This window comes from Poecile atricapillus, chromosome 2 (genome assembly GCF_030490865.1).
Source record: "Poecile atricapillus isolate bPoeAtr1 chromosome 2, bPoeAtr1.hap1, whole genome shotgun sequence".
NCBI classification, from domain to species: domain Eukaryota; kingdom Metazoa; phylum Chordata; class Aves; order Passeriformes; family Paridae; genus Poecile; species Poecile atricapillus.
In genome coordinates this window covers 27,199,774-27,213,977 of record NC_081250.1, presented here as the reverse complement: position 1 = coordinate 27,213,977, position 14,204 = coordinate 27,199,774, and the positions used below count along the sequence as shown (strand labels likewise).

The following is a 14,204-nucleotide window of genomic DNA, read 5'->3' as shown; positions in this document are numbered from 1 at the left end:
ACCTTTCTCCTTTGCATATAATTGTGGCTACATTATAATGTTACAAAGATTCATCACCTCTTATCTCAAAAGCACTTAAGACAGGGTAAATAGGACATGTGAAAGTACTTGGAATATTTGTTGGTCTAGAAAAGCAGAAGAACAGGGTAGATTGCAGGAAAGATAAGTTTCTCCCCTCTCTCATGTAAGAATGGGAGTTTTTATGAACAGCCAAAGCACAAATCAGTTTATATACTTTTAAAACAGTTCAGCATAGAAGAGTATAGTCCTGCATTCTTCCCCTTTGTCCTGGTTACAGAGGAAAAGGGGGATGGAGTTTTCAGCACCGTTTAATGCCATAGATCACAGATTATCACTGGGGGCGTGGGTTCAGCAGGAAGAGCCAAGCAGCAGGAACTGAACGTTTGCCATCTTGCTTGAACCTCTTCAGAGAGAAGGTGCTGGGATCAGCTGGTCCCAGCCTCCTCTCCACCACTGCTGCTCCCCTCCTCTATTCCAAATCCCTTCCTGAGCTGGTGCAGCGGAAGCAGCCGGACAGAGCCCAAAACCCCAGCTGGTGGTGTGGTGCCAGCATCAGTCGCATGGGATAGAGTTGGGCAAATGCTGCCAAACACAGCCCAGCACAGCGGTCTGGGAAAAACAGCAGGAAGCACAATGCCAGTGATCTGCCTTATAGAGTTTCAGCCTAGCTCTTTGCTCGTTTCTTCACATTGGAGCAGGGGAAGCTACAAGGGCTCTCCTCAGCTTAAAGCCTTTGTCTAGCAGCACTGTTTTTGGGAAAGTTTTGTTTGCTCCCAGACGTGAATACCCTTTTGTGGGTAAAACACTCTCTCCCTCTCTCTCTCTTTTGTTATTAATACTGCTGTGGTTATTGTGATTTTAGTAAATCTCTTCCTATTTCTCCTCCATTATCAGAAGGGGTGAGGGAAAAGGGAGTAGCTTACTTGGGAATTTTATACTCTGTGCTTGATAACATAAGCAACACTTCTATTTACAAGCCTCAGTTTGCTACATGCACAGTCTTTGTTAACACCTCTAGGCCTTAAGATACTAGAAGAAAAATATAAGGTACAACAGCTTTCATAGTGCTACTTTTTACAGGTACATGTTTACATAAATTTGTGTGAATAAACACACACAAATATGTATTTGCATGCACATAAGTAAATAAAGGCACACAGTCCAAACTATTATTTTAAGAGTTTATGGAGAAAGGCACTCCATTGATGAAGGAGAGAGAAGCTTTAAGTAACAATATTCCCTCAAAATCCTGCATGTCTGCTTAGCTATAAGTTACTCTGAGTTCTTTATTTTTTTAAGATGCATTATTCTTAAAGCTGTCCAGCCCAAAGCTTTAAGGTCAATTTCTATTTAGTAAGCATCAGAGAGCACGGCCCTCCACAACACTGCAGCATCAGTCCTGTCATTAATTTATGTACTGGAAAGCACAATGGAAATTACTATGATCTGTTTATGCAGATGTAAGCAATATCTATGAAAATGTTCAAAAATTTCATGAGCAGTTCTTACAAAGCATTTATTTTCTCCATTATTATGGAAAAAATATGTCCTATGTATAAATTACAGAAATTGCTTCCATAACTTAAGAGCTGCACTAAAAATGGCACTTTTATAAGAGAAACAAATAGTCATAGGGTTTTACAACAATATTTGGAGTTGGGAATCCAGTTTCTTCGGTCTACCACCCTGCATGTATGATTTAAATAATTCCTGTTACTTCTCTGTTATTACAAGGGAAAGACACCATTTTTCTGCTACCTATGTTGAGACAGTTCTACAGAAAATACTCATGCAGATCACTGAAGTCCTGAAGTCTCACTATTACCCTATTTAAATATATATATGAAGCATTTTAACTTTTATGTTACTGAGGAAGACATGAAACATCTCAACCAAAAGATGAGGTACCGCATGCAAGTTCCTAAAATTTCTGTTTTTATGAACAAGCTTGCTCTGAAACAGGTTGTGCAAGTGTGAAAGCAACCAAAATTACAAAAAACCTAGAGCTAGAAAAGAAAAGCAAAATCCTACTATGATGGGGGTAGGTGTGTTGTGTGAATCACATAAAACTTCACAAATATATCAGAGGTAAAGGGAGAAAGGAGTTATAAACATGAACTTACAAACAACCTCTTGATTTATTGGAATAGACTCTACTATCATAGTCAACCATTTCTCACCATCCCTATTACAAAACAGACAAGCTTCAACTACAAAGCAGTTTGGCTGTTAGCTCCCATAGTGGCACAGAAAAGCTATTACAGACTATTACACTCCTCTGACTTGGAAACAATCTCTTTTCAGCTCTTCTTATAGTTTATTTCAACACAGTTCTTGAATTTAAAGTACTCTTCCCATTCTGCTTTTTAATCCCAATATAGTCATCGAAAACAGCCATATGACTTCTTTTTGGCTATGCCACAGTCATGCTCACTTAATTTCAGCTCTTCAAGGACAAGCAGTGAACATAGAACCTATCACAGCAGGTCACCTATAGAGCTACTGTAACAACTTCAACTACCTCTAAATTAGCAAGCATTGCTATGCAGCATAAGCAAAATAACAGGAGAAATGATGCCAAGGAGTCAACTTTCAGTACACAGGTTTTGTTTTGCTTTTAGTCTAGACTTGCCTAATCTAGACCCACAGAGAAAATCAGTAGCAGGCGGTAATATGCCCACTTGAAAAATGTGCCTACTGCTAAAATTACTGGAAGTTTCTGTTCCATCAAGAAATCTCAGTACTGATTTGAAATCTCTTAATCATACAGAAAGTCTTTCATTAAGCACTAACAAGCTACAGAAGAAAAAAGAAATTGTGCAATTTTTTTGTGTTTTCAATGTTACTTGATACAAGAATCAGAGATATACTTCCCACCGCACAAGCATCTTGTCAACTCACTAGCAGTGAGTTGGAAAAGAGCGTATTCAAATTGCTTAGCAAATACCACTACAGTGCTTCCAGAAAACAGTTCTGTCCAGTTTAAAATGGAAAACTGCGCAGTTACTTACAGTGAGGCTTGTTTTCAATAAGGAAGACACAGGTCCCACACACATGCTTTCTGACAAGTCACCTCTCACAACGTTTACAAAGAATTAAGCCACTTTGAACTCAAGAAACATGGACCAAGCTTCAAGATGACACCTATGTTCTATAAATTACACATGTAAATCATGTACTGGAAGTGGAAAAAACTCAGGGCTGCTTTTATTCTGGAGATAAAAGACAGTATATACAAACCAAATGCAGTTGTCAAAAAGCTTCTAAGAACATCTTATAGAGTGTAAAGTTACAGAGTGTAACAAAAAAAGAAAATTTGCCATTTGCAACCACCCAAACCCTTCAATTAGGGCAAGTGACAAATACATTAAAACGTGTACATCATATTCCACTCAGGTTTATATAAGTTAATAAATTCATATCATTATCCAGTGATTCAGGATGAAAAAATATTTGAAAAAGTGCTGGATCAGTACTGGATGAATGAGGTCAGGAATATGAATGAATTTCAAGATACTGCTTTAGTATGGGACTACTGGTAAGGAACTCTACAGCTCATTCTGTCCTGTGACCAATACTCCCCACAGCAGTCACCACTAAAATAACTTGGCCTTCTAGAACAAAAATAAAAATAACCAAGCTTACTACAACCATTAGTCCTTGTTTTGTCCATCTCAGCCCACAATATTTCATATGCTACCAGCAGTTATCACTGTTTTTCAGCAATGTCATTCCAATAGAAGAAGCTAATCCTTGTTGGTAGCTTCCAAGCATTTTCTTAAAGAAAATCTCAATATTTTACAATCAGATTTTGATTCACTATACTGTCTGCTAACACTTTTAAACCTTACTACCAGTTAAGATCATTCTCTGCAAGGAAAATACATCCAGAATGGCCAGAAGCATAAAAGCACACAAGTTGTCAGCAAGAATGATAAGACTTAGTATTATAATAACATGCTAATCAAAATAATATGCAAGTGTTTAATCAATTGGATTTCTTTAATGAAAATGGCTAATTTTTAAATGTAGATAAAGCACAGCATTTCATTGTATGGCTTAAACTTCTTATCTAGGAGTTGGACTTGATTCTTCAAACTCAGGATATTCTATGATTCTACTTTGAAAGCACAGCATCAAAACAGGCATAAATTAATGCTGTAATGTAATGTTACATAAAATAGTTCCTATGCTCCTCATCTCAAATACATCTGAAACGAGGACAGGCTTTGAACTTAGTATGGCTCAAACTGATGTGTAAGATGTTATAACTGTTACCTTGAAGAAAACTATCAGGCCTCCAAACAAGGGAAATTCTTAAGTGTTTTAAACCAGTTAAAACTAGTAAGCTGTGAAACACTGGTGCTCACCAGGTCTAAATTCTTACTATGATTTCACTAAGACTAAAACTGTTAACTCATTTTAAATTTTAGAAACACAGATAACAAAATATAATTTGTGCTTTCTTGAACAAATTAGCTTTTAAATACATAATATATTTCACTTTTTCTCTCACTATTAACATGTAATACTGGATTTAATGGAACTACTTCAAAACCCTTTTTGGTAAACTGTAATTTAAACTATTACATGCTGAGAATGAAATGGACAAAAAGTATAACTACAAATTAGTCTATGTAGCATCACACACATAATCTGAATCACCTGACGTCCCCAAACACAATATAAAAGATGAAGTTTATGGAATAAACTCATGTTAAAGTACTCATTGTTTAAACAAACATATATTGGTAAAGTACATGACTGTAATCATAAAAACTTTGGCAAAGGCTCAATTTAGCTACGCTGAGTAAATTATTAGCAGTGATAATGGAACAGAAAGAAAAAAAAACAAGAAAAAATTTATAATTGTTTCTTGATTACAATTTAAAAAATAACTAAATTCAAGTGGTTTTAACCACTCAAAGTCTTTCACCCTGCCTAGTGTTTCAAGGAATTTCCCACTACACCAATTTTCTTTTATTTTTCTGCTACGATCCTATTACATCCTGTACAAATATCTGAAAAGTACATGGCCCCCATCCAAAAAAAAATGAACTTTTCTTCATATCTTAATCAAAAGATAAAAAATTTATTCAAAACAGCAGGGCAAGAAACCTGCTGAACTCATACTTGGATTAAGGGTCTTTTCTATATGCTCTCTGCTGATCCTGGAAAGAATATATAAAGGAATGTTCAGTGATGAAAAGAATGCAATCAATGCAGCTCAATTTGTCTGCTATCATCTCACACTCCAGAATACGCCTGAGCTAATTAGAAGTAAAAGCCAAGTTTGTGATCTGAGATATAACTGAAGCATGAAAATCACAACAAAGCTAAGTTACAGCTTTGAAATGAAAGAGCTTTACTACCTAACCTGACCTATCCTGCCTTTAACACCTACTGAGAATTAGTCTTACATCTTTTGGACTGATAGCTTTTAGTGAACCTTTTCAACTTTGTTAAAAAGCAGAACAAAAATCAAATCTCCTGTGTAAATGAAGAAGCTACCTAAAGATTAAAAACAAAACAAAACAAACAAACAAAAAAAACCACCACAAAAAAAACCCAAAAAAACAAACAAAAAAACCCCACCAAAATAACCCAGCACTTCCACGTAAAGTAACTACTTGGTAAATTTGACCAAAGAGACCAAAAGTCTAACAACACACTATATAAAATAATTAAAGGGAAATTATGTTCAGGAAAGCATTAGTGATGTTGAAAACCTTTTTGAGATTTTAATATTTTACATGAAATCTCTAACAATTTACTAAACAAATTTACTGAGGTAAAATCCAGGTTTTGTCATGTTAAGATATAAAAAAGAGAGGCCTCCCATTTCATGTACTGGCCATCTTGTTCTGCAAGCAATCTTCAAAACTAACCAAAAAGATGGCTGAACTAAATGTTTTATACAAGTTCCTTAATAAAAAATTTAGATATATATGAAGAAAAACAGTTTCACTGTATTTTTAGAAGCAATTTTTATACTATTCTCATTTGGTACCTTAACATTTAGACAATGGGATGAATGACTCCTTGAGATGCTGTGCTCTAATTTCTTGCCAGCTACAAACTGTTTCTGAATTCTAAAACATTTCAGAGCTGTTTAAACACGCAGACTGCTAACACTACAGAGCAGAGCAAGCTAATTTTGTAACAGTTTGGAAATCAGAATCTCTGCCACCTTATACATTGTACAACTTAGCTTTTGTTCTGCTCCACAAGCATGAAAGAACTTTAATTCATGGAAATGTAACTGCAATAAGTACAGTTATGAACATACTTCTGCCATTGTACATTTGAGTCACAAGGCAGCACTAAATCCAACCTTCCCACATTGCAATAAACAGAGCTACTACTTACAAGTTTATTTAAAAATATTACAAGTATTTGCCAAAAGATCTCAAGAGAGAGTTGCTTATCTGAGTCCTAACATAAACAGAAAACCAAGTTTTTCATTTCCCAAAAGTATTAGCCTATAATTTCCTACTGCTATTATACTGCAGCAATAACAATCACAGATGAATTCAAAACTCAAGAAAATTACAGCTATAACCTATTTTTACACAGTGGCTAATAATGAGAAAATCTTTATAACTTCTTTTTTTTAACCTTGAAGCATCACTGCTAATAACCTGAAAATAAAAAAACACTGTTCAAACTGCATTAAAGCAATATCTAATCCACTCAGAATTTGCAAGTCTGTTCACATTTTACATCCTACTTTAAGGATACAGGACAACACATTAACTGTGTTCTTACCAATAACTGTTCTTGGTCTTCCTTGGCATCCTTGTAAGAGGTGGATCCAGGCAACCAAGATGATAATGGAGTTTACAAGTGTCACACAGTAGCAGCAGGTGTTGATCATGGTTCTTCTTGCAAATTCCACAACTTTTCATGTACGTAGCAGAAAAGTATTATAATTACATATTCATCAAGAATAAATGATACACCCCAGTACATTCCCCAGTTTTAATACAAACATGTGGCAACTTCAATTTGAGCATATCATTTAAGTGCATAATTACTTTTTGGAGTAATTATGGAGGAGATATGTTTAAGGAGTTTCTACCTATGTACAGTAAAAGTGTAAAAGGTTCCTAATAAGAGTTAGCAAAAAAATGGCTTTCAATTAAATTTTTGAGGATTTCTAATGAGTTAATAACCACTCAATACTTCAACAAAATATACCAGCAGCAAGTGGAAAAAAATGTAACAAATGCTTATACAGAAAATTATGCTGCTAGTACCAATCTTAATAACCAATCACACGCTTAGGCAGGTAACCACCTTGAAACAGGTCTATGCTGCTCCTATGCTGGGCAATATAATTCATTAGAAATTATACTTCCTTTCTATTATTATTTTAGTGGAACTGAAATTCTAGTTATTTTGAAAAGATAGGTGTTCACTGATTGCACTATAACATGGAAGGAACTGAGTGCACTTGAATGAAACAGAATTGGTGAAGCATGACTCTCAATTACTTGTGTACATTGAAATTGCCAAATCCTCAGCCCACTGCCACGTTTTCAAGATTTCTACCTCTTGCAGCACTAAAATTAACTTTTGCATGTGTAAATCATCCTCTTCCCTTAGCCTTCTAGCTGGGTAAGACACTACTTGCTATGGCTGGATGCTCTCTAGACCATGCCACCCCTCAGCTGTGGTGAGAAAAGAAGATCCTAGATGACATGCATGTATTTTGCACAGTCACAGCCTAGGATCCTAGTTTGTGTCCCACTATTAATAAAATTAAACACTTAATAAAAACCTAGTCAGCAGCTTCACAGCTTACAGAAGAGGGGAAAAGGTGGAACTATGACCAAGTGAATACATTTCATAGCCTTGGGAATTAATAAAAATAGAAGTAGAGAAATTTAGCATAAGCAAAAAGTGAGAATTCTTATATGACTAATGTTTTGTGCATCCAGGAATCTGAACTGTATCATCACTGTTCTCAAAATAATTCACTCACATGAATGCATTCAAAGAACAAAGTGGCCAGTCAGTTTTCACATCAAAAAAGAAAAAAAAAGAACCCTTCTACTTCAGATTCAAGGAGTTAGCTTTGTCCTTAAGGCACTGCTGTCAAATTAGCAGAAACACCCAAACTTTACTCATATGTGTGGTAGGGTGAAGAACTGACCACTGTTCAACTTACCCTTCAAAAATAAGTAAAATGTATAGACAACTTTAAAGCATGCTTTTAATTAAAAACTGAAGCCAACAATTTTCTCAGAACACTTTTTTGAAACTAGAAGTTACTAGATACTATATCTATTCTGTCAAAATATAATTACTTGCCTATAAAGTACTGCCGGAAGTGTAGATGCCTTTTGTGTTCCTCCTTCCTTTTTACTTGGTTTCCTTTCCTTAGGAGCCCGTAAAATTGCTGGGATGTTCAGTTTCTATTGGATTTGAAGAAATGCAGTACACATGAGTCTCGACACTTTTAAAGAATATTTCTCTAATCTCAATGCATGAAGAACAAGACACATAATGAGTGGAAAATTGCTTAGCTAACTATTTTACAGACTACACATTTATCCCAGTATGACTCTGTAATATAAAGTAATCTTACAGTAATTTTTTCAATTCAATAAGAAAAATACAGAAAGACTAGCTTTCAGAATTTTTCTTCAAGCTTCCAATATATGGATGGACAGGGATGCATTTCTCCAGGAAGCTGAAACAAGCAAAGGCAGATACGTGAAAATGACAGAATACTGAGGCAGTTTATTTTCCCCAGCATCACAGCTACACTAGTGCTCGACAGGTTAATTAGAAAAATTATCTTATTGGACCAAGCCCTTCACAAAGCAGACGAGACTCTCGTTGGGTTTCTACTATCTGCAGTATGCTGGCTTCTCAGACAGCAACCATCTATCAAAGTCATTTCCCAGCAGCCCCATGGGTCTGCATCTGTTCAACCAACTGGAAAAAAATGTCATGCAAGCTGTGTAAATGAATTCTACTCAGCTTTTCTCTTTTTTTCAAATTGAGTAACATTTGCATCAGGAAATAAATTTTCGAATACTTACTCAAAGGAAGGAAAAATAATCTTGGTTTAAAACATACGTTATGCAAGAATTCTTCTTTGCAAGTAGGGGAGGTAGGCAGACAAATGGAACTAATAAAAGGTTGCATATCTTAGGAACTACTACTGCATAAAGAAAGTGTAAGGTTCCTTTTCTGAACAGCAACACAAGCTCAGCAGTAACAAATGGCATGCCAAAATTACGAATAATTGTGTGTCTGCATTTCCACAGTGAACAGTTTCTTCCATCTCAAATCGTAACTGGAAAACATTGCAATCTCCCTCTCACATCCAAAATGTCCATTGACATTTAATACCTCTGACATAAAACATATATGAAAACACTGCAAAAATCTTCTCTTTTTTTTCCTGTATCGACAGGAACAAAGCTAATTGCTTGCAACAAGAAGTAACCCAAATCTTCTGTTGTCTGAGATATTTGTATTCATCTGATCAGAATATTCTCCTCTGTCTAGTTACACACCATTATGTACATACTGAATTTAAAATTATTTTTATCTCATAAAAGCCATAAAGAGTTAACTTATCATTTGAAACCTACAGTAACTAAAGACAACTGGAGACAAAACCAGTAGGATTAACTCATTCTTCATGCTAAGGTTCATCAGAAATGACAGGTCAATCACTTATACCAAATGAAAGAATTTTGCAAACAAGCACACTATTACAACAACAAAATTAAGCTACATGTTCCCAGTAGGTGGTTTGCAGAAGTCTAGGTACTTCAATCAGGAAACATTATCCCCTGAGTAAAGTCTGGGTCTGATCAAATTAGATAAATTTATTCAGCCATAAAAGTAGCAGACAGAAACAAAAAGGCCTATTCTTGGAAAACCTTTTCTGCTGTTTTCTTCTGTAAAGGGGGGCAAGGACCAACCAACCTGTCCAATGATTCTACCCAGCAGAGCCCAAATGCCTTGCCCTTCATTTCGCAGTTTTCCATTCATATTTTGTAGCTCTTCTAAGGACTCACACAGCTGGAAAGTTAAAGAAAAAAAAAATAGGCAACAGGAATGAAAATCCATTTAGAGTCATTAAATAAAGTTTACTCAACCTCTTACTGAGGGTGCATTAATTCATTGTGGGGTTAGAAAAACAATGAAACTTATATCAATATAACTGAGATCAGTACAACCATTCAGTAATTTAACAGAAGTGAAACAAAGACCTAGAGCAACCACTTTTTTTGTAAAGACCTGAAGTATTTCAGCATGGAAATAAAGTTTAATAAAGTCAAATGGAAAGGAAAAATAATATACAGCAACACATCTTTTATGTGCTGCACACACTACTTACACAGCAAGATTATAACAAGTGAACATATAAATGAATTAAAACTCTCTTTTGCCACACTCACAGAAAAGGAAAATTTAAAATGAAAGGCCACAAGCAAAAAAAAGGTTTTTTTTTCCTCTGGAAGTAACTCTTAGGTTGCTTTTTTTGAGAGGTAACTACTAATTTGGTTAAAAGCCCCAGGCACAATTTCCTTTCCCTTTATCATGTCTGGGCAGTTCACAAGAATCTGCTGCTACATTTTCCATATGTTCTCACTTAAAGCACACACCAAACAGTTTAGGAACTAATAGCAACACAATATTTTGTCGTCATTAACTATCACTTAATAGACTGCTGAATTCAGCAAGAATTGCACCATGCCATCTGTCACAAAAGGTACAGTATATCTATTTTTCAAAATAAATGAATATTAAAATGAATATTTGGTAAAAATGCAAAAAGCTCTTTTTTAATCATAATGATGAGTTATTAAAAAAATTACATTAGCAAAATTTTGGGGGAGCAAAGCCATAATTTATGGGCATCAAATTTGTTATACACTAAAAAGCATGCAGAGGACACTGTGGAGGTGTCTGAATAGTGATTATTTCTGTCTGAAAAATTAGTCAAGTCATTAAACCTAAGCCCAACTGGAGTTCTAGTTGACACAAATAAATAAATAACACCCTTGAGCATTGTAGATTGCCAGTTATCAAGTTGAGCTCCAAGCAGAGAATCCTGCAGGTTCAAACAGGTCCATGTGCAATTTGTTACTGGAGCTCTCAGTAGGGTCAGTTAAAGAACTTGTGTGCAGTCAACATACCACATTTTAGAAATTGATATTACTTGTATGGGAGAAGACAGACTACTGAATATTTTTAAAAGAAGAAATATGCTTTTAAATATTACTTTTAAAAGATCAATAGTTTGCATCTTTCATTTTCATCTGATTTTTTTTCCATGGAAAGAAAAATTCTATCAACGTTAATAGCATCAATACTAAAATGGTACAAGCGTGTATCAGCCCTTTTTCTGTACCTTATTATACTCCACATGAAGCTTTTCTTGCTCATTTTCTAACTTATCCTTGATATTCTTCTGTTCAGCCATGTTCTCCTGGATTTGAATCATGCGCATATTTCTCTCTATTTAAAAGAAAACTGCATTATTTCCCACTCTTGAACACACATTTTCAGGTTTTATGCGCTATAAAAAAGTGAAGCAACCTAAAGTAAAAAAACTGTAACAATACAAAGACACGAAACTATGCTCTATAGGTTTAATACAGAGACTGAGTAGAATGAAAAGTCATAACATTTGTATTTTGCTGCATAAATATAGTAATTGTTTAAATTATGAACTTTGATCAGGATCTAGCAAACACTCAAAAAGTCATGCTATTCCACACAGAAATGGAGGATAATTTAAGGAAGAAATATTATACCAAAGGTTACCTACTTGCTTCTTAATGACAGTTCAATCTGTTTATATTAGAAAGGTTTTATTCTTTTCTGAAGTGTCTTTAAAAAAATAACTTTCTGTGTAAACAGAGACTCCAAGCAATAATATACCTGACCTTAAATGAAGTCACAATCCACATTTATCTGCTATAAACAATTAAATACAACCAAAATAAAAAAGCCAATGAAACAGCATAGCACAATGCAGCAAAGTGGTACCTTTCATGGAGAAAAATAAGCCATTTTCTCCCTTACCAAGGTAATAATTCACAAAGTCAGCAGTGAGAGCTGGTTGTTTATGTTTTCTTCTTCCATCAACACTGGAACTTGTATCTGAAGTATCCACTGGAAAAATGTCTGTGCTAATTCCCATCAACTCGGCTTTGCGCATGAGCTTCCGTATGGCTGAAGCGCTGCTCGTGAGCGGCCGGGGCAGCTTTTCCCTGGGAACCCAGGCCTGGGGCCTGGTGGTGCGCGCCAGCTCCGCCTTGGCACGATACTGCTGGAGCCTGGCATTGATTCGAGCCTGCAACCAAGGATTCCACAAATTAAAAACATCAAGGAACAATTCAAAAATAGCTCCCAGTTATAATTTGGAACACATCCGCATTTTATTTTCGTTTTAAAAGCTGCACAATCTAATCAGTGCCATTTTCAGTCCGGAACCTCACAACTCAAGAAACAGATGTTGATACAGAATTCCATTTTACTTCAGTGCACACACAAACGACATTATCCTTTCACTAGGTTTTAGAGCTATGTACACATTTCTTGATGAGATTTCCCCATTCATGAAAGCAACAGATGACTTCTGGCTTTGAGACAAGCCCTTCTAATAATGGTAATTTGATGGGACTGTGAAAACTCAGTACTGGTCGAAGCTTTGGTCGACCTACCACATATGCATTTAGATGCACATTAAATTGGTATTTATGTCAGCAACAAAAGTTGATAAAGAGCATTTTTACCAAATTTGACATACTTTTCTAGGAACTCCTTTCTCAGTGCCACTTCTCTTTATGAATGTTAAACTTGCTGATTATAATTTGTCAAAAACGCAACCCAAACAGAAGTGAAGCAGACAAGAGAAGCTCACAATATATATTGTTGATGACATCTGTATATTTGTGACCATCTGGGAGATCCACCCCAGAAGATCAAGCTTTTACTGACAGCTGGAAAACACTGTCTTGAGGGAACTCTGTGAAGTGGCAATTCTGGCAGAAACTGACATCAACATACAAACCTTCAGAGGCAAAACTCCAGCTGACTATCAGTTAGAAGCTGTTTACTTGCCTGCACAAAGAAGAAACTAAACTAATGTGACTGCCCCACCATATGGCGTAAGATACTCCTGAGACAAAAGCAAAAGGTATGCATACACATACACACTATGGTTAAGGAACATCTCTGATTTCAAACAATCACTGAAGGTAGTACTGCATACAGTTTAACACAATACCTTACCAGGTCTTGAATATTAATGACCAAGAAACAAAGCAAATTCACCTTACAGGCCAGCTCTGACCTCAATGGCTTTTCTCTTGGACCCACACCAGCAGGCAACACGTCCACCTACAGCCACTGCTGCACTATACCAAAGCCACCAACAGTAAAAACATGTGGTTGTACAAAATGGATGCAAGTTATCATACTTGTATTAAGATGCCTATGAAACTATGTCAACTCCACCTGCAGTTTTCAGCAGTCATTCCTTCAGTTTCCAAAAATTTAATCTAAAATTATTTAAATTTAAAAACTGCAGGTTCTTGGTTTGGGGAAAAGAGGAGAGAGAAAGGGAAATGCTGGGAATTTATCAGCATTATCAGCACTGCATAATACATGCCTGAAAACAGAGCTAATAAGCCCTGCTGGATCCAAACTGATATTGCACAACCAGCACTTACCATTATATTGGTCAGTATTCATATTATTGTAATGTCTCCACTACACAGGTGCATTTCACATAACTGAGAGCTGAGTATATTCAGCAAGAATTATGAAACCAGTTTTAAATCAAACTACATGAAGCTTAATATCCCAAAAAATATTTTATTCAAAATTCTTCTATGGTATGAGTTTGCTCATGCTTATTCTCAACAGCATAGTTCATTCTAAATTAATATTCTCCTATTCAAAGATCTCTGAAGAACTTGAAAGACAAGATTCTTTTAAATAAAAAGTTTGATGATATGAAACAATATTTTCTTATCATTACACTACAATTCTCACTTAAGAAAAAAAGCAGATAGTTCTCTCCCATAAATTATTTCCATTATTTGCTACATCTGCTACTTTCTACAAATAAATTAGGCAGGTTTCATTTAGGTAACAAGCTGCTTTTCTGCACAGGTGTGATTTTTCCATGGAATACAGTT

At 35.5% G+C, this 14,204-nt stretch overlaps 1 protein-coding gene across 4 annotated transcripts in view; it reads right to left on the bottom strand.

The window, feature by feature from the left end:
- Positions 1 to 14,204, bottom strand: part of PHF14 (PHD finger protein 14) — a 161,718-nt gene that overhangs the window by 109,840 nt on the left and 37,674 nt on the right. For all 4 annotated transcript variants that reach the window (XM_058832675.1, XM_058832678.1, XM_058832677.1 and 1 more), the window contains exons 9-13: positions 12,082 to 12,352; positions 11,405 to 11,511; positions 9,973 to 10,068; positions 8,338 to 8,441; positions 6,790 to 6,921 (exon numbers count right to left, since the gene is read on the bottom strand). In XM_058832675.1, the coding sequence (XP_058688658.1) occupies positions 6,790 to 6,921; positions 8,338 to 8,441; positions 9,973 to 10,068; positions 11,405 to 11,511; positions 12,082 to 12,352 (710 nt within the window). The remainder of the gene's footprint in view (positions 1 to 6,789; positions 6,922 to 8,337; positions 8,442 to 9,972; positions 10,069 to 11,404; positions 11,512 to 12,081; positions 12,353 to 14,204) is intronic.